The sequence below is a fragment of the Galleria mellonella genome, unplaced genomic scaffold (genome assembly GCF_026898425.1).
Source record: "Galleria mellonella isolate WM207_F2 unplaced genomic scaffold, CSIRO_AGI_GalMel_v1 utg36, whole genome shotgun sequence".
NCBI classification, from domain to species: domain Eukaryota; kingdom Metazoa; phylum Arthropoda; class Insecta; order Lepidoptera; family Pyralidae; genus Galleria; species Galleria mellonella.
The window spans coordinates 4151691-4179532 of record NW_026442086.1 but is presented as its reverse complement, the minus strand read 5'-3'; the positions used below and the strand labels follow the sequence as shown (position 1 = coordinate 4179532).

The 27842-nt window shown below is 31.4% G+C and overlaps 2 protein-coding genes across 3 annotated transcripts in view; one reads left to right on the top strand and one right to left on the bottom strand.

Moving 5' to 3' along the window:
* LOC113520604 (serine/threonine-protein kinase S6KL) overlaps positions 1-27842 on the bottom strand; it is a 73180-nt gene that overhangs the window by 25163 nt on the left and 20175 nt on the right. The gene's annotated exons all lie outside the window — the stretch shown is intronic.
* On the top strand, positions 5141-26908 carry LOC113520605 (nucleolar protein dao-5). 2 transcript variants are annotated; one of them, XM_026905987.3, is made up of 2 exons: positions 5141-5279; positions 25489-26908. In XM_026905987.3, the coding sequence occupies exon 2, from the start codon at positions 25490-25492 to the stop codon at positions 26579-26581; it is 1092 nt and encodes a 363-aa protein (XP_026761788.2). In that variant the 5' UTR covers positions 5141-5279; position 25489; the 3' UTR covers positions 26582-26908. The 2 variants fall into 2 exon arrangements, with proteins under 2 accessions (XP_026761788.2, XP_026761787.2); XM_026905986.3 differs by lacking the exon at positions 5141-5279 and adding an exon at positions 13452-13609.

Genomic DNA, 27842 nt, shown 5'->3' with positions numbered 1-27842 from the left:
GATTTCGCTCGGTGCAACTAAGGTTTGTCACGATAAGTACTCGCACAGAGAAAGCACAGGCGGTCCGCTTGCAATGAAGATCCAAATTTACCATACATACTTAAAATATCATATTTATTGCACAATTATTTCCCGTTTTTCTTAAGCAGTAAAAAGCATAAATTTTAAATTGGGAGAAAATAAAATTTTGTTAAACGAATGACAATTAACACTTTTTTTTATTTTTTTTATACAACTTAGAATGGCAAATAAGCTGACGGTCCACCTGATGAAAAGTGGTAACCGTCGCCTATAGACACGAGCAGTAACATGGACATAACAGAGTATACTGTTTCGCCCATGATACCCCCATGCGTTGCCATTCCTGAGGACTTAGGTGTTATTCCTCTGTACCCAGTAAATTCACGTCCCTTGTTAGATATAATTTGAATGTTGGTGATATATCTCAACAGTAACAAAGGACCATGGGGACATAAATCCCCATTGCTAACAATATCCTGGTCGACCTCCACACAGTTCCTCCTGGAAACTATCGTGATTATTGTCAAATTCGTCGCAATGGACCAACTGACCTGACTTCATTCCCACTTATCATCCCTCACTGGTCAGTCTGGTCATATACCGATAGCCCGAACAGGGTAACCATTTTATTATCATTAATTAAAAAAAAATAGCAATCGACCTATTCACTGACGCTCCTATCTGAGATAAAAAAAAAAAACACATTCTATTTTACAAACAAAATTTATATCTCACAACTACACTTGAAAATTAATATGTTCCCAAACGAAATTTCTCGAACATCCTTCACCTTCCCACGAGAACTGTTAGTACTAAGTAAAGGCCATTAGGGAATGAATTCATTGCCATTACCGAAGCGCTGGCGCCGGTGACGAGACGGCATCACGGCAGAGAGGACGATGCAAATAGCGCCGTTTATGTGCCTAACCGCACACAACCTGATCAATAAATTACATTTAATTGGTGTTTTGGATCACCTACCCTGTAAACACAGACTAATAAGCAGGTATTTACAGAATAAGTAGGTACGCAACAATCACATGCTGAGACTGTGAAGCGCTGTTCATCGTGATTACTTTAATGGCTCTTCTAAGATTTGCAGGAAGTCGTACCTAAGTTAGATATGGACATAAAGGTCGAATTTAGTCCGTAAAATGTCGTACTACACATTATTTATTTACTACATGAAGTTTACCTTAATAATTTGCACGCATGATATCAGGTACTTATACAATGAAGATAAATGTTGTAACTCTATCTACCATATATGTAATACCACAGACAATATAATACTTGGTAATACTTACCTATATTCAGTAAGTAAACTCTATTATCCATAGGAAGATTATGCCTCCTGGCATTAAGTGTTCTGGACTTTCATTTACTTTAGCTACTTACGGCGTTATGTCTCTTATCTTTCTATCTTCTAAAATATACTACTAATTACTCTTTATTTGGGACAATACGAAAGTAACCAAACCTTTTGTAATTAGTTGTTGGTTCGTCGAGTTATTAAGCATATTGATGCTATCAAGTACTACTGTTATGAAGTATTTTGTATCTTCTGTAGATATCCTCATTTTTTATTCTATCATACAGTGCAGAATTTTGTTTTATTGATTATTAGTAATTGTATGTATGAGTAAGTTTTTTGTCGAATCCTGAACATGTTATCTCTTATTCTTGTTGAAATTTCTTGAAAATCTTTCTCAGAAGCATTTCCCGTTACTGTCAATTTTTTTTTACTTTTTTAGAGTACTACTGTACAGTGTAGTATAGTGTAGTGCTTTTAGCTTCAAAGGTTAAGCTGTGCAGTCATAAACCAATTAGCTTCTTATTTACTATAATTAAAAACAGTAAATAGGTAAAATTTGTTTGTGTAAATAATTCCATAAATACTAAAATGATTATAAAAATTCTTTTACTTTTCGAAATATAATGATATACTTAAAAAATATAGTCTATTGATATAGTGGCCCCACACAAAAGCGGCGTCAAAATCTACATTAACCGTAACTACGTCTTCATCTATATTGTTCGTTGTACCATAATGATTATGATCGAATGGCTTATTAGTCTTTTAAGCTAAAGCTATTAAGCCATATGTTAACGGTGCAACAGACAGCTAACGGACAAACCGGAACACAGTAAATAATTACTTTCAAAGTTAATGTCTCCACGTTGTTTAACTTTGCCTTTAATTCATACAGTTTAATGCTAGAACGTTAGCCCTTGGTCTGAACGTACGGTAAAATAATTGCTTGCGGCATTCTTAAGCAGTCTTCACAAAGATCTGTATGTTGTAATTTATATATTAAAATTTCAATAAAAAAATAACACTTCAATATGTAATGTCGTTGTTATAAATTGTATAAAACGTGTCAATACAATAGGAGGATTAAGGGCGGCCATTTTAACTACTGTTTTTTGAGAATTTTTATTACTAATTATTTTTTTATTGTATAGATTAAATTCATATGATAACTTTATATACTAACAGTACAATCATACTTAAAATATTGAAATAGTTTAAATGATAATAATGAATAACAAATGGTCAAGGAAAATAGAAACTTGCGTATATATGCGTTCATCCTTGCATATGATTAAGGACAATATTCGTCTTAGATCAATTACTATAATATGTACTCTTAATTTTAATAAAACATAACAATATGTCGCGGCGGTATGGTTTTTTATGACAGACCTTAGATAGTTTTCCAGAGTTTCTAAACTAAGTGAAGACTAGACCACTATTCTTTGTCTATAGTTATAACTATTTGAAAAGCCAGCGATTTCAATAGAGTGACAAAAGTAATACGAAACCACTAAGAGAATAAATAGTAAGTATGAATTGCCAAATTATAAAATCTGAATTAGAATCAGCTATCTAAAAACAATCTCAGAAGTATTTAGATAGCTGTATTACTATAACAAAACAAAAATATACGAGAATTAAGACATGCTTTTTGAAGTCGTTTAAAAAAAAAACATTTAAGAAACTAGGAGCAGACTAATACACTTTAGTATAGTATATCATAGTACACATACTTGTATTCATTTTAGCCAGTATATTATCCATAGACAAGAAAATTGCAAGAACTATTACAGCAATCATCAATGTCGTGGTAAGAGCGTGCGGGAAATTATATTATTACCTATAAGTGAATACTCACAGTTATTGAAGGGCGGTTAGAATCAATACTCTAGTTTAGTTGAATACCCGAAGGCTGCAAGTTCATTTAGACAACAGTCTTTATTATAATTACATATATATACATATTTTATTGTTTTATTTTATTATACTGGCAGGTTGGCAACCGCAATTAGAGTTTGGTGATGTTTTAAGAGGTATGCTGCTGTCCATCTCTCGACTATTAAATTCCCTTAATCTCTTACGACACCCACAGGAAAGAAATGGCATTCTCTACCGGGAGAACACGACTAAAAACATGTATGTACGCTGAAGGAAATATGTAGGTATTTATTTCAGACATAAAAAAAATTTTAGCTGTAAATATTTTAAATGTTGTATTCAGTTTCTTTTAACAAGAATATTATTATAAGGCTTATAGTAAGGAAATCAATAAATGCACCTATCTACGAACAAACTCGTTAACAACAAGCTTCTAGCAATAAGTTATTGAAGGTTAAGCTGGCAGCGAAGGAAGAGGAAAAACAATGAATATACCATTTAACCTGCCTTTATTTCATATATTTAATGCTAAAAACTTTAATTGTAATTAAACAATAATTACAAAATAGTCTGCCCTGAATTGAATGCGAATTTAAGGGGCCTGTAATTTTTAAACAAAAGAAGTATTTTAAACAAAATTAAAATTACAAAATTAAAACGAAACCAATACAGGTGAAAACCTTAATAATTAAAAAAATGGTAGTGTAAAAAAAAGCAATGTAATTTCATAACGTAAACAAGTCGACGAATTAAGAACTCCTCCTAGAAGTCATCAGAAAATAGATGGATGAACATGTTTTACATAAAAAAATATATATTGCCACTACCAAATGTACAATGTCATTAGTAGAATGCAACTCGCAAACTTTTAACAAATATTTAGATTCATATTTGCAATTATATTGTGGTGCAAATATTAAGAATGACAGACATTTCTAGAAATTCAGACGTTATTGCTGGAATAAAAACAGATTACGTGATCTCACAAATCACCCTAATTTAATATAGGTATCAAATACACTAAGCGCGGAAAATAGAGTCCTATTCATATAGGTTTCAAATACATCTGCCTTGTACATAACCGTTTAATGGATGGCACTCTGTAATTTCTGCTTGGAATTATGACCTTTCGTGTTTAGTATAATTAAAAATGAGCAGGGGCTTAAATTTTATTATCGTCACTAAATGCAAGGTTTCAAATATCACAAAAGTTTTTTTTTTCGACTGCCAAAGTATATAATATTTCATTACTATCAGCATTTTAGCCGTTAAAATTGTTAATTATTGATTATAGGGCGAGCCATCTACGTCCATAAACACCTTATTGAGAGTCCCACCAGCGTATATCGTCAGCACAGGCGGAGTTACCACACGTTATTATCGTCCATTACAAAAAAAAAAAATACACAAACAGTTAAAACGTTTTCAGTAATTTAGAATCTGATTTGTTTAGTATAAGTAATAACGTTATGGCTACTTACCTATCCTTTAAAACGCAGTACAATAAAAGTATGAAGTTAAATTAAATTTTTAATTTAATTAATTGTATATTCCACACAGAGACAAGTTACAGAATAGAAAGTATATTAACTACTAGCAAACCGCCATTGCTTCGCATGGGTGCAATGTAGAAACAATGTGGTGTCAGCGTAGAGTGATTAATAATATTCTATCATATTCATCTAAATAGCTTTCCAAACTCCACATTATTTGTATTTATAATTTTTTTTTAAAATTGCAATGGTCATGCTATCTGCTTAATGTAGAATGCCAACGTTTGTGACTGCAGACAAAAGTCGCGCAGTCAAACCCACGGTAAATAACTAGTTCTTTCTATGTAAAAACTAACATTTTAATGTTTTTATTTACTCAATATTTCCTAGAACTTGCTGTTTATACTAACAAGATCATTGGGTACGTCTAGGAATAATACTTAGTCTAAAGTATTTTCGTATTGTATATTGGCTTCTGGCACACTCGTTCCTCCTCCAGTGTCGGGAATAACTTTTGTACATTTACACGCGTGTGATGTTTAAAAATTACATAAGTGTAAATTATAAAGGTAAGTAAATAGGAAAATCAATAAGACAATTTAAAAGGACTTATTTATATATAATTTACAAGGTTAATTCACATGCCCATATCCATATATAATTATACGAAGGCAATCGAAAATTTTCAGTAAATATTCAACGTTACGTATTCTTAAAACTAACTGACAAATATCACGTATTCAGGAAAATAACATTAGGCCAAGATATGGAATGGAACTAATCAATTATTGCTATTATTCCTAAAATTATTCAATAGACACCGAAGAACTAACACGTGTATTTATTCGCTTTCGGTTATTATTTAGAGTTAGGTATTTAGTTTAGAACTATAGATGCAATATTTGTTTATTATTGCCTATAAAAAAATAGACTTATCATAGACTAGCTTGATCTAGTGACTTCATACATGTAGATTTTTGAAGTGAAAATAAACGACCTCTTCTTAATGGCGTATGAAGATAAAATGTACACAACATTTTAAGTTCCTTTAATTTTTTTAAATTTGACCTTCAAGAATAGAACTGTAAAAATTGCATCCAATTTAGTGCATAGTCTTTGTGAGATGTCAGGGAAAAAAACACACACGGAGAAACAGATAGATAACTGACAGGCAGAACTCAAAAAATATTGTTTTGGATTTTATTACTGTTATTAAGACCTCTCACATAAATATGTCATTAAATATTTCCTATGTACAGATACTTACAATTTTATTGTGTGTATACACACAATACAATATAAATTAATAATAGTATCTGATTATGCAATTAAACATGAAGTTTAATATAAAATATTTATAATTCAATTTTAATTAGCTAGTTCTAAAAAATTAATTGCTAAAAAACCTTATTTCAGATACACATTTGCACGTGGCATTAAAACTGAAATCGGTTATGACGTAGTCGTCTATGAACAGTAGGTATCTATTCAAATTCACTTTCGGGGAATAATACAAATAAGTACATTCTCTTAAGTATGGTAATTACTTACATATACAGTGAGTTAATGCATCACGTTATGATTGTAGGTATGTCTCCGTCGGTATTGTCGAGAGTATTTGTTATGGAAACACTTAACTGTAAGAACGATCTTGTTTACCCATATTCAGGGAATTGTTATTTAGTTTAAATATTAATATTATTTTTACTACTATAAATATTGAATATTAAAAGAAATAAAGATATCAAGTATCTAAAAGAGTTATAAAAAAAGTCATAAAAATGCGTGAATCGTGTTTATTTTTTTATATTTGGTATAATTAATGAATATTCGGGTGTTTTTCTTTTCGAAATAACAGTGTATAATACACATAAATAAATTATTAAAGAGATTTTATTACGTTTAGCTCGTATACAAAAAATGTTATTTATTTCACATTGATCCCATTAAGCTATACAAAAAATTGTTGGTTTCGTTTATAATTATTGATATAACTATAATTATTCTCTAATGTTTACATATAACAATTAGCATATTCTATATCTATTAGATCATCCAAAATCAGCTTCCCTAGGTAAATGACAATCTAAATGTATCGATAGACACGTTTTCGTTAGCGCACACTTAAGAAAGAACAAGATGTCAGACGTTGCTATCTCGACGACACAAATCCTATGTATAGAAGGGTGGATCAGTTATGTTCATTTTATAAAGACGGATCGGTAACCCCATTTGTGTTGTTGGTATAGGCACGCAGTCGACCTGTCATATAAACATATAGTTATATGTTAGGTGTTTTAGGCCATGGAACCTCTAGATTCCATTACTAATAGTCAGGATATAGTTGATAGTGTCACCATCAACTATATCCTTGCTAATATTATGTATAAATGTAAAAATGAGTTTATTTGTTTTCAGTTACCTCTTAGCGCCTTAACGGCTTAATTAATCACTATGAATTTTGATATACATGTACTATATGGGATGGAGAAGGATATATCCTTTTTATCCTGGTCAGTAAATATATCCCGACCAAATAAAGCATATACGAAGTTTCAGGTAAAGTCTAGTGCGAGACATAAACAACAATCAATATATGCTAAAATATATAAGCTTTGCCTCTATGGGCCCCTCATAGGTTGTCATTCCGGAGGCCTGAGGTGTTATATTAATAACGTTTTCTAAAATTTTCCGATTATCGCAACACCAAAAAAATATCATTCACGGTCCATGATCTGTCACCGCAATATCCTCATCAAGAATGACACTTTGGATGTCTAAACTAAGTATACAAGGTTTCAACTTTACGCAAAGTTTGTTTAAATAAACGATCTCTATGACTCACTAATCCAGCCGTAACCAATGCGCTTGAATAACATTTTTTTTAATATAAATGTATATTTAAATAAAGACATAAATATCAATTAAGTAATTGAAGGTGTTCGTGAAGGCGTTTATTTTGTAAAGAAGCAGTTAATTTAACTATTAAAGGAATATAAAATTAAAATTTTATATTGAAACATCATAAAGATATAATAACTAATAACGAACGTTTTCCGTTTTTTATGATGTTTCAATAAATGTAAATTGAATAATTCAATTAAATAAGCAATTTTTTTCCTTTAATAATATAGTATATAAGAATAGTTTAAAAGATTTCAAAGCAACTAGAAACATCACGAAATTACAGAAGTTTTAAATTAACATCAGTAACATAAAAAGAAAGAACGATTCCACTCTTTCTTCGATCTCGTTACCCACTTTCAATTCCGACGCATTACATGTACATGCAATGTAAATGATCTTGTATTATTCTTTTTTTAGTCTAAATATATTATTAGCAGAGTTGCCAGATGCAATTTTTTGTTTCTTATCAAATTTTCAATTATTTTTCTCCAAAATGATACTATCTTCTTTACCTATACGGACAATGAAATAAATCAGAAAAGCATCTCCCCTCTCCCCCCTTTTTAATTGTGTACTGCTTAAATCGTTTTAAAATATAAAATAATTTACACAAAACTCTTCATGACACTTATCACTAAAATATATTCAAATTTTGCATTTCTTTAAAATTTCCCCAACAGCCAACTTTTTATTCTGAATAACGAAAAAAATCAACGCTGCCTATCCGGTTATATTTCTTACCTCTTATTCTTCGCTCTTTCCTTCTTCAGTATAAACTACTTTAACATTGTATCAATAACATTGTAAGATACAGGTGCGAGACTTCGCCACCGCACAGGCACATAAAATAATTACGTATGATGGACCATTGACGTAATTTGAATGGCAATGTCCATATAGGTTTGAATAAATGAATCGTACACGAACGTTATGGGATGCATGCAAATTGCAAGCTAATTTATAGGGTGGTTAAGTTTATAAGCGTAACCATCATCGATTTAAAGCACGATAAGATTAACAGGGCTAACGACCCGTCTGGACGGCATCGTAGTTGACTAGTTGCTTAGTCGTTTATTTGATGTCTGATTCATTAATTTCTGTCCACTCCCCTACTTTAAACTCTACTTCAAGATGGTAGATGCTTAGCTACTTAATATTTTTTGCACAAATCAAGTAAATATCTGGAAATATATGTACATAATACAAAAAATACAATAGATTTAAATATAAGCTAATGTAATTCTTGTTATGTGATAACATGTTCAGTTAAAGCTTCAGTTCTATTAAAATACCTAACTATAATGCATTTATTTTAAACTTGGATAATTTATAATACAAAGATTTACATTTATATTAATGGCTTGGATCTCGGTACCGTCACTAAGTCCTCTGTAAAAGATATTTTCCTCATAAAACACTTAATAACCAATCTACAACAAACATTGACGTAATTGCATCTCGATCAGCAGTTGCTGTTGACAAATAAACATACCGGTAACAGTAGAAAAAATATTAGTTATAACTATAAGTGTATTTGTGAGCAATATAACTTTTTGGAAACTATGTTCACCAATCCGCTAAAATTCTTACGCTAAAATTTATATTAAAGAGAAAGAAAGATTGATTCAAAATATTTTACTGGAAAAAAAAATCTCTCTGTATGTGATGTAGATTCTATTTTAACCTTAACTTACACTTAAGCATAGAACATATTTATTTAAAAGGCACTGCGTATCCGGGAACAATTTGCAAACCGTGTAGATGAAGGCATACATTAGCTTGTTTACAATTTTAGTGGAATTAGTAGCTAGCAGTGAATTCTTTAAAATTTATTCAAGTGCATTGTAATATGGTTCGTAAGAGCAAACACATAGAGATCGTTGTTCTAATGAAATACAATAAATCATGCATCTAACTCACGGACAATACGGAAGATGTGCCAGACAAATGACCAAAAGTGAGGCCACTATTTTCCACGGCTCGTCTAATGAGTGCAATGAAAATGAGGACATTTGTGCAATAAATACTACTGTTTAAAGGATTTTAAAACTAATCAGTGCTAATGTAGAAAAATTATACCAGGTTGCATTTGCCATAAGTTATAGGTAAGAAATCAATACTTGTGGTTTTAAAGGTCATACCCCACATATTGTATTGAAAAACGAATGAAACCTTAAACCTAAGGAATGACAATAGGAGTAAAGGATCGGCACTGTATTATATAATTATATTCATGATTATAGAGGAAGATTATCACTTTCTATCCGCTTGTTGGTCACTCTAAATTAAGAAACAAAAATGAAAACAAATCAACTGCGATGCACCAATTTAGAACAAAAAGGCAACACGATATTGCTAGCAGTTCAAACAGTATTTTTGTCCGATACGTAGATTTTTTCATATGCTGCTTCGTTGCTAATTTTGCTGAAAAAAGTACACATCTGCAGGTAGATCTATCTTTAATCTACAGTAGATATAATCATTCTATAAAAAAGATAAGAAAGATTCATAAAAATATTATTCATAAAAATATGCTCTATTTCCTCCATAGATCGCATAGAAACAAAAGTAAGGAATTATTCCATTGTGATAAAAATAAACTTAACATTTCGAATGACAAATGCTGATTAGTATAATAAATCTACCTAATTCTTCGTTAACGGTGCATCAAAATTAACAACAATAAATGTTAAAATGACAATCGTAAAATGTCAGGAAAACGTTAATTTTGTATCATTTCAGGACAAAACTGATTCTACGTAGGCGTAACGTAAAAGAGATTTATCATAATAATTGAAGTGTGCAATAACAAGGTATATTATTGAACAATGCCATTGGCGATTTTTATGACTGCAATACATATCTACGATAATGTAATCATTATAATAGAATATTTCTTGTGTTTTTAATACATTGCGTATTATTTTCGTAATTCAAACCTACAAATTACAAATTGCATTGCGTAGGTAAATATTTTTTGTTGATTGTAGGAAGATATTTTAATCAAGTTTTTTTCAATACATTTTATCTCTACTTTTTTACTTTACACATATCAATCTTATCATTATTCGCCTATATGCCTATACACCTAATTAGATATATATATGTATATGTGTGTGTAATACATAAGTACATGTAAAAAGCCTTTTTTATTTCTTATACTATATGTATAGTGTGGGTATTTTGACATGCATAGAACGAATTACGATAGAATTAGACAGAAGCATTTTGCAGTTACCTCTGCATATCTCTTAGTTATACGAGTATATGCCAATTTTGTAGGGTCATGGCTCCTGCCAGGACGTAGGATCGTCTGAGGAGAATAGTCTAACAAATAATGACAGATGTATTGTTCCAAATCTTTCCAAGTATCTGGATTTTTCTACTTTCATATTTTGTATATATTTGTATTCATATATTGCACTTTGTTATAACGATTTGTCCTCTGAAATGAGGAGATCCGCAACAGAACCAAAGCCACCGATATAGCCCAAAGGATGAACAAACTGAAGAGGCAGTGGGCTAGTCACATAGCTCGAAGAACCGACAACCGTTGGAGAAGAAAGGTTCTTGAGTGGCAACCACGTACGGGCAAACGCAGTGTAGGACAACCCTCCACTAGATGAAGTGACGAGCTCAAATGCATTGCAGGGAGTCAGTGTATGCAGGTGACTCAGGACCGTTCTTTATGGTAGTCTATGGGGGAGGCCTATGTTCAACAGTGGACAGTTAATAGCTGAAATGATGATGATGATGATAATAGTTTGTATGATGAGATTTGACAATGAAATTGCTGGTTAGGAAGCATTTATCTTCAAGAATACAAACACATGAAGGATCAGCCATGAGTGTCACAATATTTATATCCTGTAATTCCTATGGCACCATTTATAAGTAGTAGCCAGACATTCGATCAGACATCAGGCATACTGTTTATCAGATGGATTATCAGTATATATATCAATCTACATCGTTTTAAAAAATATTCTATCAACTATATTCACACTGTATATTCAACTTCAGGTTTTATGATGCAAAAGTGCTATAAAAATTAACCGTCGTAATTCTAATAATGTTGACAAACGGTCGTCAGACATCGCTGTTTTATTACTTAAATAAAATTCATTATAAACATCAGTATCTCGAGATTTTGTAATAACTACCACATTAATAAACTTAATGTAAAATTAAAGGTCCCTAATTTATGGTGTGCTTGGTGTCGGGCCCGAGCGATGGGTGGGTTTTTATAGTCTAACATGGGCCAAGTGATAATATGCAACATTACTTAGAATGATAAAAGGCTGGAATCTCTAAAGTTATGTTACTTTCACATTAAATATGGTAATGGCCAAGGTTAAGTTAAAAGTAGTAAGTAATCAACTTATTTTGATTATTATTTCGACATTTTAATATTATTTAATTTGATGTGTATAGAGAATTTTTATTAAATCGATGATTGAAAAAAGTATTAATGTTAATTAAATATCGCTTATATACTTGTCAGCAAGAATGTTAGCACTATACTCGTATATCTAGATACTTATTTATCAAACTTCACCTTTTAATCTTTTACCATCTCAACCATTAACCTTTGGAATGCACCGCCTATTGATATTAAAAAGTCCCTAATCAAATTTTCCTTCAAAAAGTTCCTACAATTACTTCAAATTAATACAACAATGAAGAGCTTCAATCTACCATATATTATTATATAATTAGCCATGGCTTATATATTTATTATATTAATATGTATATTTATTTATATATGTACCTATTGCATTTTATGTAATTTATGTATAATTTTTGTAAAAAATATTTATTTAATTTATAAATTGTTTGTGTCAAATGAATGTACTGTCATTTACTCTCTTTGTTTAGCGTAATGGTTAACTGATAGAAAATGACATCAGGCACTAGGTCCGCCTTGTTTCAGAAGAATAACTTCTGAGTCCTCAGGAATAGCAACGCATTGGGAGTTCTATGGACAAAACAGTAGACTCTGTTACACGTATGTCTATGGTACTGCTCATGTCTATAAGTGACGGTTACCACTTCCCAAAAAAAATAAGTCAAAACGTGTTACAATTATATTTATGACGTAGCAATATCAACACACTTTACCAATCTCCTTTTTCAAGTCATTAACTGTGAATTAATAAATTAGACACTGCCATAACATAAAATGAAAAAAAAATTATATACATAGTGAAAAACAAATCATTGATGTCCTTTTATACATAGGAGCAATCTAGTAGTGAACTACCAAACAATGTCCTCAAAGAAACATGATATTAATATATGAAAGAAATAATATTAAGTATAGAGCTTCCCTGCTAATATAGCAGGGAAGCAATGCAACAATTGGACGCATCGTATTAACATCATTTTACTCTGTGGTACTAGCATATAAATAAGGACTATTTATTTTTATAATACTGGTATGGGAGGCCCAAAAATTTTTGTCGTTTTTCGACGCATGTTTCTTTAAGTGAAGTCTTCGATTTCATTGGTAGAACACTCTTTTAAAAGAATGCAATACCATTCTGTTTTTTAGAACTAGAAGTATCCTGTAGCTTCTCTCGCATGAATTACTATATAATCTATCCTATATGCTTAGTAAGAATATAACATATACGTGTACCAAATTTAATTCCAATCCATTCAGTAGTTTTTGTGTAAAAGTGTGACAAACATCCTTCAATCCATCCATCCATATAGACTTTCCCATTGATAATATTAATAGGATATATAGAAAAACAGGGCTACAGAAACGCTAAAGCTCCGAATCGCGGAGATGGTCATACGCAGCGAACTTGCACTGTCTGTCAATGCGGCGTATATAAGCATCGGCATTATCAATTCACGACCAATACATTGCCGGCAGTCAGAGCGCTCGCACAATCTTAAAAATCAAACTTGGAATACTATTTTTTTAGTTGTGTCAGTGGTTAGGTTGTTTGTAACTCCTGACGTCACAGGACTTAAACTTCAAGTAAGTATAAATTAAAAATGTAACTCATACCCATCTTGTATTTACACACTACATTGCCTAAATATTATATAAAACTCAAATTTATAAAACATGAATTAATTTTGTCAAAAAAAATGCACTTAGTGCATTTTTTAAGCTAATAAAAATTTATGAACTTAAAAATACACCCAAAATTTGAAAGTACAAAATCCAATCCAAAAATATGTAAGAATATTACAAGTGTCTACTTTATGACACAGTGGTTGGTACAACAATCTCGTAATCCACCATAACCACATAATTTCGAACAACCTTTAAGTGGAGATGTCCATAAGGTGGTTAGATATATAGCTGCCAAGACATCTTGGCAGCTACCACAGGAGATTAGTAATTTGCACTTACACTGCAACAATCGTATTTACACATAAACGTAAAGGAATTCTGCATTAAAGTAATTATAGTTTATTAATAGAACTACTGGATTCTACAGGATTACCTAATTGGAAAAATTATATTAAACGAAACATATCTTTATTTTCTCTAATAAATTTTGACTAATCCACGCTGAATTATACGGTGAAGTACACTTGACCGTGCAGTTTTATAAACCTTTGTAAGGTTTCAAAATTGTTTTCTTTATTTTTTATTGTACTTGCAAATTACATTTAAATTATATTTTCATATACTATAAATAAATTTGTTTCTTAGAGAATATTGTACAATTTCTTTAATACTATTACTGGTTTTGGATTTAGCGTACCATTTAAATTTAACTCAGTAATAATTAAATTTAAATGATAAATAAATTATTTTTAATTTTTAATTTTTAATTTTAGGATAATATTCTCACATTATAAAAAATAAATACAATATGATAGTAGCTTGCAGATACTTATGTTGAATTCAACCGCATTTTACGAATTTAAAAGTTTAAATTAGAAACTATAAAAAGTTAAGGTATTGTAAGTGATTAAAAAGCCATAGGTGCCTGGTAGAGATTTTTTAATAAATCTATAAAAATAAATAAATTACTTGTTCGATAATATAAAAATAATTCCAACTTAATTTTTATTATCTTAATCGTAATGGCCTCACAAATAATATTTCACAAAACGATGGAGAAATACACATAAATTTCTTAACGGGTATTAAATTGTTAATTTGTCCTTAAGTTTGATATAGCCATATTTTTAAATACTAACTTATGCGATTGCTTTCTCTTTTTGTGCATTTTATTTAATGTATTCTAGTATTCTTATTTCTGTGACTATTAATGATATATTTTAAAAAATCGAAATAATGAAATAGAATTTAATTAAAATATTATTATAAGAAAAAAGATTGTTGTAAAAAAGAAATGTTCCTTTAATTCTTTAATATTATAACATCATACACTTTTCTATCTTTTTTAAATATTTTAATTTTTCGTACATTTTTTTTAAGGCGCAATTACTAAATATATTCTTTTACAAAACTTTCAAAATACTTTCACGTACAGGTTTAACACAATAATAGCGTTTTATTTATCGCAGAAGCTTTTGCTGAGCTGAAACCTGTTTCTTACTGCAACAAACATAACAATAACTTAAATAAACTCCGCTTTTATCACCTTGTGCGTAAATTAATTTTGTATACCAAATAAAGTCTTTGCCATTTAATACTTACTCAATAATACTCATTGCTCTTTACATAAAATGTCTTGTTATTCGAGAAATTCTGAGAATATTTTCCGAACATATTCACAACATGATAAACAGTATTTAGAAGACAAAACAATACCATGGCGTTTCCTTATTAATTATATAAGGTAATTCTTCTCAAATGTCTAGCGAGTAACGTACAGCAGGCGAGACTAATGCGTGATTAATCGATTCTTGATCAATGTGATTTCAAGCGAAGCTACCACAGGCATATTGAAATACGTAGGTATGATAAGATTACAATGAGAGGAAATGAAATACATACATGCTTAATGAAGTTATCGCTCAGATATACAATAGGTAGTCATATTTAAGAAAGTAGTTAGGATTTAAAAAAGAAGTAGTGATGTAACGTACTTCATACCTCTTTAGTAGCTCAGGAATGTGGTAATAAACCACTTTAAATAAAAATTTTACTGGGCAAATATTACTTTGAAATATTTAAAATTTAAACCAAACACAATAGATTATGACTACGGAGGTCGAATAGTCCGGTAAAGCTGTGGCTACGCAATTAAAATGAATAATTAATTGTTTGGTAAAATGTATATATTAGATAGTTGTTATTACGGGCAATAATTAAAGGATTAAGAGCTTGTAATGTGCAACGATGCAAATAAAATGGACGCACAACAAAACGTAGTAGCTAATGACCCCGCTTGCCGACTGAAGCGAAACAAAACTACGATAAAAAGCACCCAATCGCTCTCCTGCCGGCCAAGCGACGCACACGTGACGCCAAGAAAAACCAATTGCGCTCATGACTCAACCCTGATGTATCTGATTTGAGAATAATAAGAAACGGATGTAATTAATTTTGTATTATTCTAAAATACAAAGTTATGATGAAACAATACACTTAACTAGATTCATCTAAGACAACTTTAGTTTAACATTCATATCACAGTTATTTCAGATTCTAACAAATCCATCTTTTTGCCAAGTTAAATTCTAGTCACGAAAGATCAAGTCATAAGACACAAATACAATTATTTGAACAGTACATTTCCATGGCACGTGTTGTTGGTTATAAAATCATAACATAAACTGTATTAACTACTACTAAGTACTGCGTCATACTGTGTCTAAGTATTTAAGTTATTGATTGTGCTAATACAAATTTAGATTTAATCGGAGATTAGTCCTTTGAAGTGGATTATTGCAAGAGACTATTTAATATTCCAGTAACACTCTTGCTGATATATTTAAAACCATAGCATGTCAGATTTGCATATCTAAACACTTCAATAGCGACGATGTAATGTCAAAAAATGAAACAAAAAGAAAATTATCAACACAAGTCTCACAGTATTTGTTTACAGTTTGTAATAAAGCTTAGAGCTTCATAAGAATGGTTTGTCAAGGTAACTTGACGCGTCAATTATCTAACACAATGATAACGATTTCCATGGATCATGAATATTTAGTCACAACAATAGCTGAAAGACGGCCATAATTATTTTCGGACAAGCAAGGCCACGGACAATCTTATCTCGTGTTAAGTGTTAATAAATAAAGTAAACGACCGGAAGGTTTCAGGTGATATTATTTACCGAATCTGTGAAAACGTAATTATATATACACAATTATACATACAGTATATTTGGCTATTAAAGCATTGTTCCACATTTTCGAATTCATAGTGGTAAAATTTTGTGATGAAAGAAGTAGACTTTTCCTATAAAAAAAGCTGATTGAATAAATATTAAAATGTTTATCTACTCGTAATTCCAATTAATATGATGAGTATGTTTACAATCTTAATAGAAAAATATATTGCCCACGAAAAAGTTTGTCAATATAAATTGAAAAAATTACAATTTTTTCTGATTTCCTTATAAAAGTTTACAAAAATAAATATTTATACTCAACTAGATAAATAAATCCTGGATATGAACATACATAATAGTTTCGAACTAGAAAAGCTTAAGTAACCGTATAACCTAGCCCCTACGAACAATAGATGCTAAATTATATTTCATAATCCATATTATAATATTTTTGGCCTTGTCGCATCTAATAAATATATAATTTCTAGCTTTTTGATTATTCAACGATATTCAGATATAATAGCACATGTAAATAATAATATAAAGAATGTTCAAATTATGAAAGGTTAACCTTCTGTAAATTGCGCTAAAGTTCAAGTGAGTATAATGTATGTTGAATGTGACAGTTGTGCAATTTTTATTAATATTAAAGAGTAATAACAATAAATAAATTATCGTTTTGTTCCAACGAAAAATTATTAAAAACAATGTAAATTAGAGAAAGACCTACAAGTACTATGTACCGATGGTTATAAGGACAGCTAAGACCAAGACGATAAAGTAAATGATGATATGACCAGCAGCGACTGACTGCATGATTGTTGCTAATTACAAATAGAGGTGAATTGTAAAGAAAACAATTCTATCGAGACCGAAATTTTTATGGTTACTGATATGACAGTTAATAATATCCCAGATACCAGTAAATGGAGTGCTATATCACTGAACAAGTTAGGTATTTTAATACCTTTAGTAGGATTTATAGTGTTAAATTAAATAGCAGTATTGACTATATGTTTAAATATAATGCTGGTCATCACAGCCGACATATATAGAAAATATTAAGAAGCCTCTGTGCTTGTCATTTTAAAAATAGAATGTATCTTGTTTCACGTAATGTCGTACGGATAATTTTGAAATAATATATTGTTATATTTGGCTGTGTATTTACTATTTGAATTTACAATACCACAATGAAGGTTCAGTAGTTTTGTTTGTATTTCACACTATCCAAAGCCGTTGGATGTGCCGTTACATCGATTGGGAAGCGTGACTTCCGCCGCCATTGACCTAAGCCACTCCAAAACATAAGCCGAATTAGGTAGGTATATTTTGTGTTTGCTAATCTAAATCTTTTTTCTTTGCCTTTTTGTTTTGAGTTTGAAAGTATAGATATATTGAATTTTTTTTATCGTCATGTTTATTTATAACTTAATTTTTTTTACACTTATATTTTAAACATTAGTCGAACCACCTCTTACAACTTCTTGAGGATAAAAAGTAGTGATGCAGGGTAGAATTTATTGAAATATAGTGAAATTTTGGAAGATTATAATTTTATTACATTACGCATTATTTTTATATTAAAGCAAGACATAAATCAATTATTAAAACGTTCTATTATGAAATCAAACCAGTACTTTTCTGTAGTTACTAATAAGTAGTGACGTTCATATGTAGGTTCACATATGGCTGAGCTATTCAAGTAATAGAGTCGATTTACAACCGCATTAACTGCAATAACTTGCTAGCTTACAATAACGACAGGATTAGAAATAGGGACGCAATAACAAGAAATGATCGCGGTCTTTCACTGCTAAATTATATCACGGAAACCTGTCATTACATTGACAGTTTGATACATGAAGCGTGAGATGATATTGAATGAAATCGTATAATGGGATCGAACCGTGGTCCCAATACTCCCAATGTGTCGACAATGAACCGTGGGTCGGACGTTGCACAATCAGCCCACTCGAATAGCGGGTTACGACACCAATGCAAGCACACCTCACAGAGCTTCGGCTTGTCAACGTACTAAACCTATAGTTATCCACCTCCTCCGTTAAACCTGGTTCAGAATGCTTTAGTTATTTAGATAAGTAGCGACTAACTTAGTAACATGTACGAGTTCGTCTCACAGAGTTTCGAGTTGTCAAAGTACTTAACAGAGGAATCCACATCTTTCGTTAAGCCAAGTTGACACTTTTTTAGTTATTTAGTCGAGTAATAAGTATTTTAATAAAATATATACTCCGTATCTCTCAAAGCTTCGGGTTGTCAATATACCAAACCTTCAGACTGATCAGACTGTTTTATTTATTTAGTCGAGTGCCCAGTGATTTAGCAATAAAGAGACGTGACCACAATACAAACTCAATGAACGTTAATAATTTTTTTAAGTTTATGGCTGAAACATTTATTTTGTATCTTCGTAAAGTCCATAATAAAAATGCATCTTCCAACTCTCTACTTCTAGTTGTCAGGAAGAACAACGCATTGGAATTATAAGAGGCGTCACTATGTATTCTGTGACGTCAATAATGTCTATGTCTGTAGGGGATGTTTACTCCTTTCCATCAGGTGAGTTGTCAACGTCTTTACGTTCCAATTTGCATAAAGTTAACACTCTATTTATTAAACTACTTAGGTTACACGTTTTACCAAAGAAACAATGGTACTTGCTCACATATTATTATACTATTACAAATACGCGAAATTATTATTCTTTTCTTTTATAATCATATACTTACTAAAGTCATCTAAAACTTTATGGTTCAAACAAACGATGCTGCTAAATTACTTGCCACTCGACTAAATTACTAATAGAGTGTGAACTAGGTTTTACGGTTAACATTTTCACGACACTCGATAAACCCTATGATTAGGTATTGCGCGCCAAAATTAGATCAGTAGAAAGTAGGTAGCATAGACAAGAACTAGAACGCCAGGTCGTTTTTTGTAGAGAAAGCGAAAAGCGTAAACCTAAAAAAAGTCTGGGTCGTATTCTTAGACGTCTAATACTTGAATGGGCACGTAGCTGGTACGCATTCCATTCCCGCTTAAGTGTTTTACAAACAGCATCAGATATCTATTTTAATGTAATATCTTTGTAATAAACAGTGTTTATATGTATATAGATACTTATGATGCAAGAATATACAGGTATACCCACCTAATGTAGGTATAAAATGTAAATTAATTCCATTAAGTTTCCCAAGTGTTACTACGCGGATGGAGAAAGCAAAACCTGTTTGAGAATTTTGAAATTGTTTTATATCCAATATATTGTAGGGATAGTAGTAGATAGAAGTAATGTCGCAGTATCAAATGACCCAACAGCTATAACGAAGTTTACATTCCTCACCAATTTAAAATACGCATTTATAAACATTTATGTTCAAGCAGGTTCATAAAGACATTCCGATGTTCATTGCTAATATTGATTACTAATAACTAGATTTATAGTCGCCTTATAAATCTAAGGAAATAACGTCCTAAAGTTTGAACTAATCTGAAAGGATAAACATACTTCGACAGTAATGCAATAAACAAGGAAAGCGATAAACAAAACATCGCCTGATATGTCATTCCATATCTAAACAATAAAAAAAGTTCCGACTGAATTTTTTTTGCAAAGATAATTATACATGGATAGTAAGTCTGAACAAGGAACGCGATAAGCAGTAAAACAACTCCTGAATGGACATTTCATATTGCTAATGTGCTAAGATAAAACATACGTCGATATTAATACTGAATAAGAAAACCAGTAAGCAGTAAAACGTCGCTTGAACCAATTTAAAAAAACCAACTGATTTTTTTTACGCGAACCTTCGCAATTGTGAACCCATGTTAATGATTATTTTGTTAATTAAAAAGTATTTACATATAATTTTTTATTTGAAATAGCTACACAAAAATTTATTTTTGTCATAAATTTTCAATTTCCTTAGTCTAAATGATAATTAAATTTTTGCATATATAAAGGCATTTTTGTAAAAATCTTTTATGAATCGTGCTACTAAAACTATTTTTTTTATACATTTTTATTACTTTTTTTCTATACTTAATATTTATTTTAGATTACTACTATTGTACATATTCAAGCAATCGTACAAAATCATAAAGTAACCTAGATTGTAATATTGAATTTACTCAATCAAATACTTATATAAAATTATGTTGAAATTGTAATACGTAAGGTCAAAACACTATTGTTACATTTTCAAAATAACAAAGTGTAGTGACTTTTGTCAGTTTCTCACAGATAGACACTGATATTTCATTTATCAATGACACAATTGTCACATAGTACATACAATACACATACATAAAATAATTAGATAATGATTATGTTGCAAATTAATTTAATAATTATTTATATAGCTAACTTTTACAAGCGATTTCGTCACGTGACCGGGATATGTTTACTGACTGGGATAAAAAGTATATAGGCTACTTTTTCCCTTCTTCATCTCATATAGTAGGTGTGCACCAAATTTCATAGTGATTGGTTCAGCCGTTAAGGCAATAAATAAACTCACTTACACATTCATAACATTAGTATGATATTTATAAATCAATAAAATTATTTTTAGTTTATTCTTATTCAAGTTTTTTATTTACTAACTGATTTATATATCACAGACTCAAAGCCCTTTATTTACCTAAATAGATAAATTTAATTTTTAAATACATATATTATTTTCAAAACGTAATCGAATCATTTATATATATAAACGATTCGACTATACACTTCTATAGTGACGAGACACAGTGCCCTCCAAAAAAATCGGCTTCAATTATGGCAATACCAGTTATTTTGATTTAGAAACTAAACTATTGCACCGATTTCCATAAAATTTCTATGTAATCAACCTGCAAGTATATCTCTTTAGATGAAAAAAAAATTTGCAAATCGGTTTATAACTGACAGAGTTATGAGGTAACAAACAAAAAAATATTGAGAACCTCCTTCTTTTTTAAGTCGGTTGAAAACGAAATTAAATAATAAATTGTTATAAAAAATTAATGATGATGCCTACGGAACCGTGGCAAATACGTTCTTAACCATCATTGAATTTGATAAATACAACGTAAACACCTTTGTTTGTATGCATATCGAATTCCCAAGATAATTATAGAGAATTTGATGGTTTTATTCATATAACCACATGCGATGGTATGGTAGATAAGCAAAACCGAGTGATTATGGTGTATAAATAATTGCGAAGTACATTATTGAGTCCTTGTAACATATCGGCGCGTACGTGGGAAATCTTTGAATCACATAGTAAGTTAATATTGTCTATGGTTTAACAATTTATGGTTTTACTTTTTTATTATGCTTTTTATAGTTATTTGCTTAATCAAATTATATAGTATTCTTTCTTGAACAGTGTTAACTAATTACAGTAAAGCCATTTTATATCTGTTTAATTTAAAATTAACATTCATATAATATTAATTATAAAGTTTATAATTATTTAATAATAGTTCAAAGTAATTTGTTAAACGTTTTATTTTATAAACATATCTAAGATAAAATAACAAATATTTTGCATAATATGATTTAGAATTAATCCTTTTGATTTTTTTTAAATATCTTCAAATTAACAGAAAATAATATTTAAAATGTCTTTGTGTTTAATAGTAAATTCTGTTCGCTAATAACGTATCCTTTGACACAAACGACTTCGGTTACGGTCGAGTAAGGGTGATCTCTAACAAAATATGTGTATTTTGTAATAGTGGCAGGTCAACCGTGACGGTGTGCAATGTCGCAACCGATTCTTTAATATAGATCGACTAAATTTACAAGGTCCTTGGTGGCAGTCTGAACAATTTCAGTATTTAATAATTTTTTATAACTATTATTGATGGGAATGACAGATAAGCTTATGAAAATGACCTCTCAGATTGGTGGAACTACCGTCGATAAAGTTATGATTCCGTCCATAGTATATATTATGACATTGACACTTGCTTATTGAAAGAAAATCATTAAGTAATAGAAATCTATTGTAGAAAGTAGAAGATAAACTAAATAATAATTATGTATATGCATTTATCGAAATATAAATAGATCGACAGACAGATCTAAAAGTAACATAAGGCTCTCTCGACTAATAGACTATACGCCTTAGAGAATTAATATTAAAGAAAATATACTTAAAACTCATTCGATATTTTGTCTGAAATGATGATGAATGAACTCGAGTACCAAATACGAATGAAAATACATATTTTTTCGACTGCACTATCTCACAACAATATAAATTAAAATAGGGCTTGCAATTATTCGATTGTAAGCCCTATGCACAGTCCAACACTGGATAACAGTAACGGTCGGTAGCCGGCAAATTTTTTCATTGGCGCAATGAGCCGGCATGCGCTGGGCTTCAATTGGAAGATTGCTGTACCGGCGTGTGGGAAGGCGACAATCGTTGCCCTCAGCCTGAGGATATCCTTCCAGAAAATAACGCGCCCAAGTCGACGAGATAATCAAATGTTACAAATGGAAAAATGAACACTGTTATTCAACTTATTGACCTGTAAAGAATACTTTTCTTTACTGTTTCTTTATGCAAGTATATGGAGATGTGATTTGTTTTTTTTTTCAGAATATTCTATAAAATTAATTTATCAATTTCTATTCAATTTATAATTAGGTTAGTAGTTACTATTGATGAATGGTCAACACGATTTCCTTTGCTAACGCCGAATGTGCCATTTTGAGTAAATCGCCATTACAATAATCATATCTCTATATACTTTAGATACGTAGAAATGTCTACTAACTATATAATTAAAAATGTCTATTGCCACTATAATATTAGGTTTGTTTATTGAAAGCTAATTTATTTATTGTACAGCTGTTATTATTTGTAAATTATATTGAGTAAAATGCAACGTAACAGCCAATGAAGTAAGAGACAATGACCCCGCATGTAGCACAGGTAGAGATGTTAATACTCATTAAAAAATCTTGTAAGAGTAAAACTTGTTCACGATTGGACACGTAAAATTATACGTAATCAAAATAATCGCAACGCGCAACGCACAACGCACGAAGTTGCAGTCTGATAAAAAGCATCGGTCATGGGAAGAACCTGTTTCGAAAAACTTTTCTGTTTCATTATTTTTGTTTCTCTATAAGTAATTATGTAAAATTACGCAAGATCACTGTAAAATATTTCAAAGTAACCTTTGAGTGTTATATACAAATAAACAATTTACAAATGTTATCACTGTTCATTTATTTTATTAATACTTTAATGCAGAAAATAATTTTTAATTAGAAATTATTTTGGACAAAGATGTATAATAAGAGTTCTCTTCTAGCAAATCCAGAGTAGAAAGAAACATTAATTACCACTTTTCAGATACTTATTACATAAAAAATAATTATACCAAACAGAGAACATTGTAGATATAATAAACGCCATTAAAGCAAAAATGCATCTGTAATATGAAGTAAGAACTGGTCGAACGTAATAAATGGTAACTGCCGAGACGCACAGGCGAGTTATGAAACCGGCTCTCATTACGAGCTGAACTTGATCATTCGCCGAGATCGACGCAATGACATATTTATAAAAATAAAAACTGAAAACGATCATGCCTTTTAAGAAATGACAAGTTTCTGGACAATATTTCGCCCAAAAAGTATATTCCTTAAACAAATAGAAGTAGGTAGGACGAATTAGTTATTTGCATGTATACGTCGAAGAACATGAACAACAAAATGTGAATCATTCATGTGCTGATGCGTACTGCATTACAGATGCCGATTCAATTCAATGAGACAATTAAAATTCAAATAATGCGTTGTCGACGTCTGGCCGGATCATCCATATTTCTAGCGCGCATTTCGCATCCTGCCTGACTCTAACACGGAGTAGGAAGTGTCCATCATTTTCCAACAAATAAATCTATGTAATATTTCGCCAAAGCTGGTGCAATGTACACTGCAATAAATTGAATTTTTTTCATTATCACGGTTTAATTTCAATTGGGTAGTTTATAATTACTAGTAACGACAAAGTTACGAACTACGACTACACAATCTATTAAAAGTTATTTTAAGAATATTATTCCACCACGAAAGGGTGTGATGTATTTACAGTGGCGCCAGACTGCATTCCAGCAGGACTAGATACATCGTCTTAATGCCCTACCTTCTAGTCTAAACTATAAATAGAATATGTAGGGGTCCACGACCTTGCTAGCTAATGGAAAATAGATGAGTAGTTCTCGAGGTATACTGCAAAAAGCGTTTTATAGAAACCGGTTAATAATATACCAAGCATTCATAATCTATTTGTGTTTCACAGGAAAGTGTACAAATATAAGTTGGTTTGTATGCATAAATTAATCCACTTAATATCCCTCTTTTACAAATAGTTTACATCCTATTTAACAGCTCGAAGCGTCTAGAATTATCTATAGGTATTTATTATTCACCATCATATCAGACCCTTAAGATGATTCATCTTAATTGGAAAATTGCTGCGAAACATTAAAGCCCATTGACGCGTAACATTGGCCTTACCACACTCACGACTTGTAGACGTGCATTCAGATTCTAACAATTTTCGCAATAATTGTCTTGTCAAACCACTAATTGCACATTTTTTGTTTTCAGGATGAAGGTCCTATTATTATGTTTGGCCTTTGCGGCTATAAGTCTCGCTATGCCAGTGGCTGAAGAGAAACCAGATACCCCTGAAGCTTCAGCAACTGTTGCTTCACCTAAGGCTGATGAAGTAACTGCTGCTGCTGCTGCTGCTGCCCCAGAAGAAAAGAAACCAGAAGCAGTAGAAGCAAAAGATGAGACTAAATCTTTAGATGCTAAAGCTGATAGTCCACCGGAAGAGCCGAAACCGGCGGAAGATAAATCTGCTGCTGCACCTGAAAAGAAATCAGAGGAAAAAGCTTCGGAAGATAAACCGGCACCAGCAGAATCGGAAAAGAAAGACGCGGATGTAGCTAAACCAGAAGAGAAACGTGATGAACCTGAATCTAAACCAACTGAGCAAGCAACTGTAAAACAGGTCACCGACAATAAAGCTAAATCTGCAGACGCTGCTGATGTTTCAGCTGCAATAATTCCCACTCCAGAAAAGAAAATTGATTTGCCAGCTAAAAGCGCAGACCCTGTTCCACAAGAAAAGAAGGGAGACGCTCCCGCCACTCCAGTTGCTGCTGATGCAGCTTCAGCGCCAGAAAACCCACCTGCAGAAGTAAAGTCTGATGCTAAAACTGATGATTCCAAACCCGCATCTGAAGCCAAGGCAGCTGACGCTGCTTCTACTCCAGTCGATGACAAGCTTCGTGTTGTCCGTGACACAGTTGATGATAAACCTAAGGTAGAAGAGGCACCCAAAGCACCAAAGGAAGCCGAGGCCAAAGAAAAAGCTGATGCTCCTAAAGACACAGAAACTTCAAAAGAAAAGTCTCCTGAAAAAGAAAACTCCAGTGAGCCTCCTAAAACTGAAGAGGCTAAAGAAAGCAAACCAGAAAAAACCAGCGAACCCTCCAAAGATGCACCAGCCCCAGCGGAGCCTGCTGAACAGGCCGACGCCCCAAAACCTGATGCTAAATCTGATGCCAAACCTGAAGACGTAACAGAGAATGCCCGTGAATCCAAAGACAGCTCCGAGGAAAGCAACGAAAGTGGTGAAAAGAAGGACGACACTGATTCGAACTCGTCTGAAGAAAGCTCAGAGAAGCCATAAAATAATATGAAATAGTAGCGCAAAGCGGCGGGCGTGTGTCGACGGCCCTCGACACGCGCCCCCCGCCTGTAGCATCGCTGCCGCCTGTCGCCTGCTACCTGCGCCAACCCACGTGTATGTGATGCGTGCCCCAAGTGAGTGTGAGTGGTGACTGTGACAGTCGCACTGTCGCGTTCGCGTGAATCATTCCGACTGTTTACTAGAAGACCTAGAGACTTATTTAAATAGCCAAATCGAAAAATTACCTGCATTGTAATTATTATTTCTGAAATTAAATTATCGAATTTCCGGTAGGTACTATAAGTAATAAAATATGTTTTGTAATAATGTGGTTTTTCATTTTCCCGCACATATAAGTGGCATTTAAATAAATAAATAAATTGTTGCGATATATAGAAAATATTAGTAATCTAAAATATTATTTCGAGCTTTAGAACATATAATAATAACATATAATTTACAATAAACTATCAACGAAAATTATGAACTCTTAATAGGGTCCTGAGTTCCTAAATAGCTAAATCTGATTCATATACTTTTTTGTCACCAAGTAAGAGCTCTTATAACTGTATTCACTGACTGTAACGAACTACCATACATTTGTTCGGTACCTGTAAAAGACTAAATGCATGCATAGCTTTTCAACCGACTTCAAAAAGAAAGTTCTCAGTTCGGTTGTATTGTGTTTGTTTTTGTTACCTTATAACTTCGTTAGTTGCAAACCGATTTGGAAAATTCTTTTTTATCTGAATGGATTAATTTACAGATTGGTCCCAAAATTTTTTTATCAAAATCGGTGCAGTAGTTTGTTGTAGTTCAATCAAAATGACTGGTTTTGCCACAATTTAAGTCGGTTTTGTTGAATACTTGTCATGCATGTTTAATTACTAATTGTAAAATGTGTAATTTCTTGTTCTCAAAATCGTTCTTAGTTAAATTTGTTTTATTAACTATTTTTTTTTTACTATTTTAGATATTTTTGATCATCAAATTTGGTTATATATATTATATGTATAGCATTGTATGAATAGTGTATTTACATTTAATTCTCGGTATCATTTATGATTAATTTCGATTTGCTGATTTATAAAATGATGGCATTTTTTGATTTTGATTAAATTTGATTAAATTTTGAGTAAATTCTGGATATATTTATATCAGTTTGGCAAGGTTTTTCAAGTTGTTGTCACATTTATTTTCAACCAACTTCCATTGAAGCAGAGTTACTAGACCAAAGTTGGTCATATTTGGCGAAACTTCA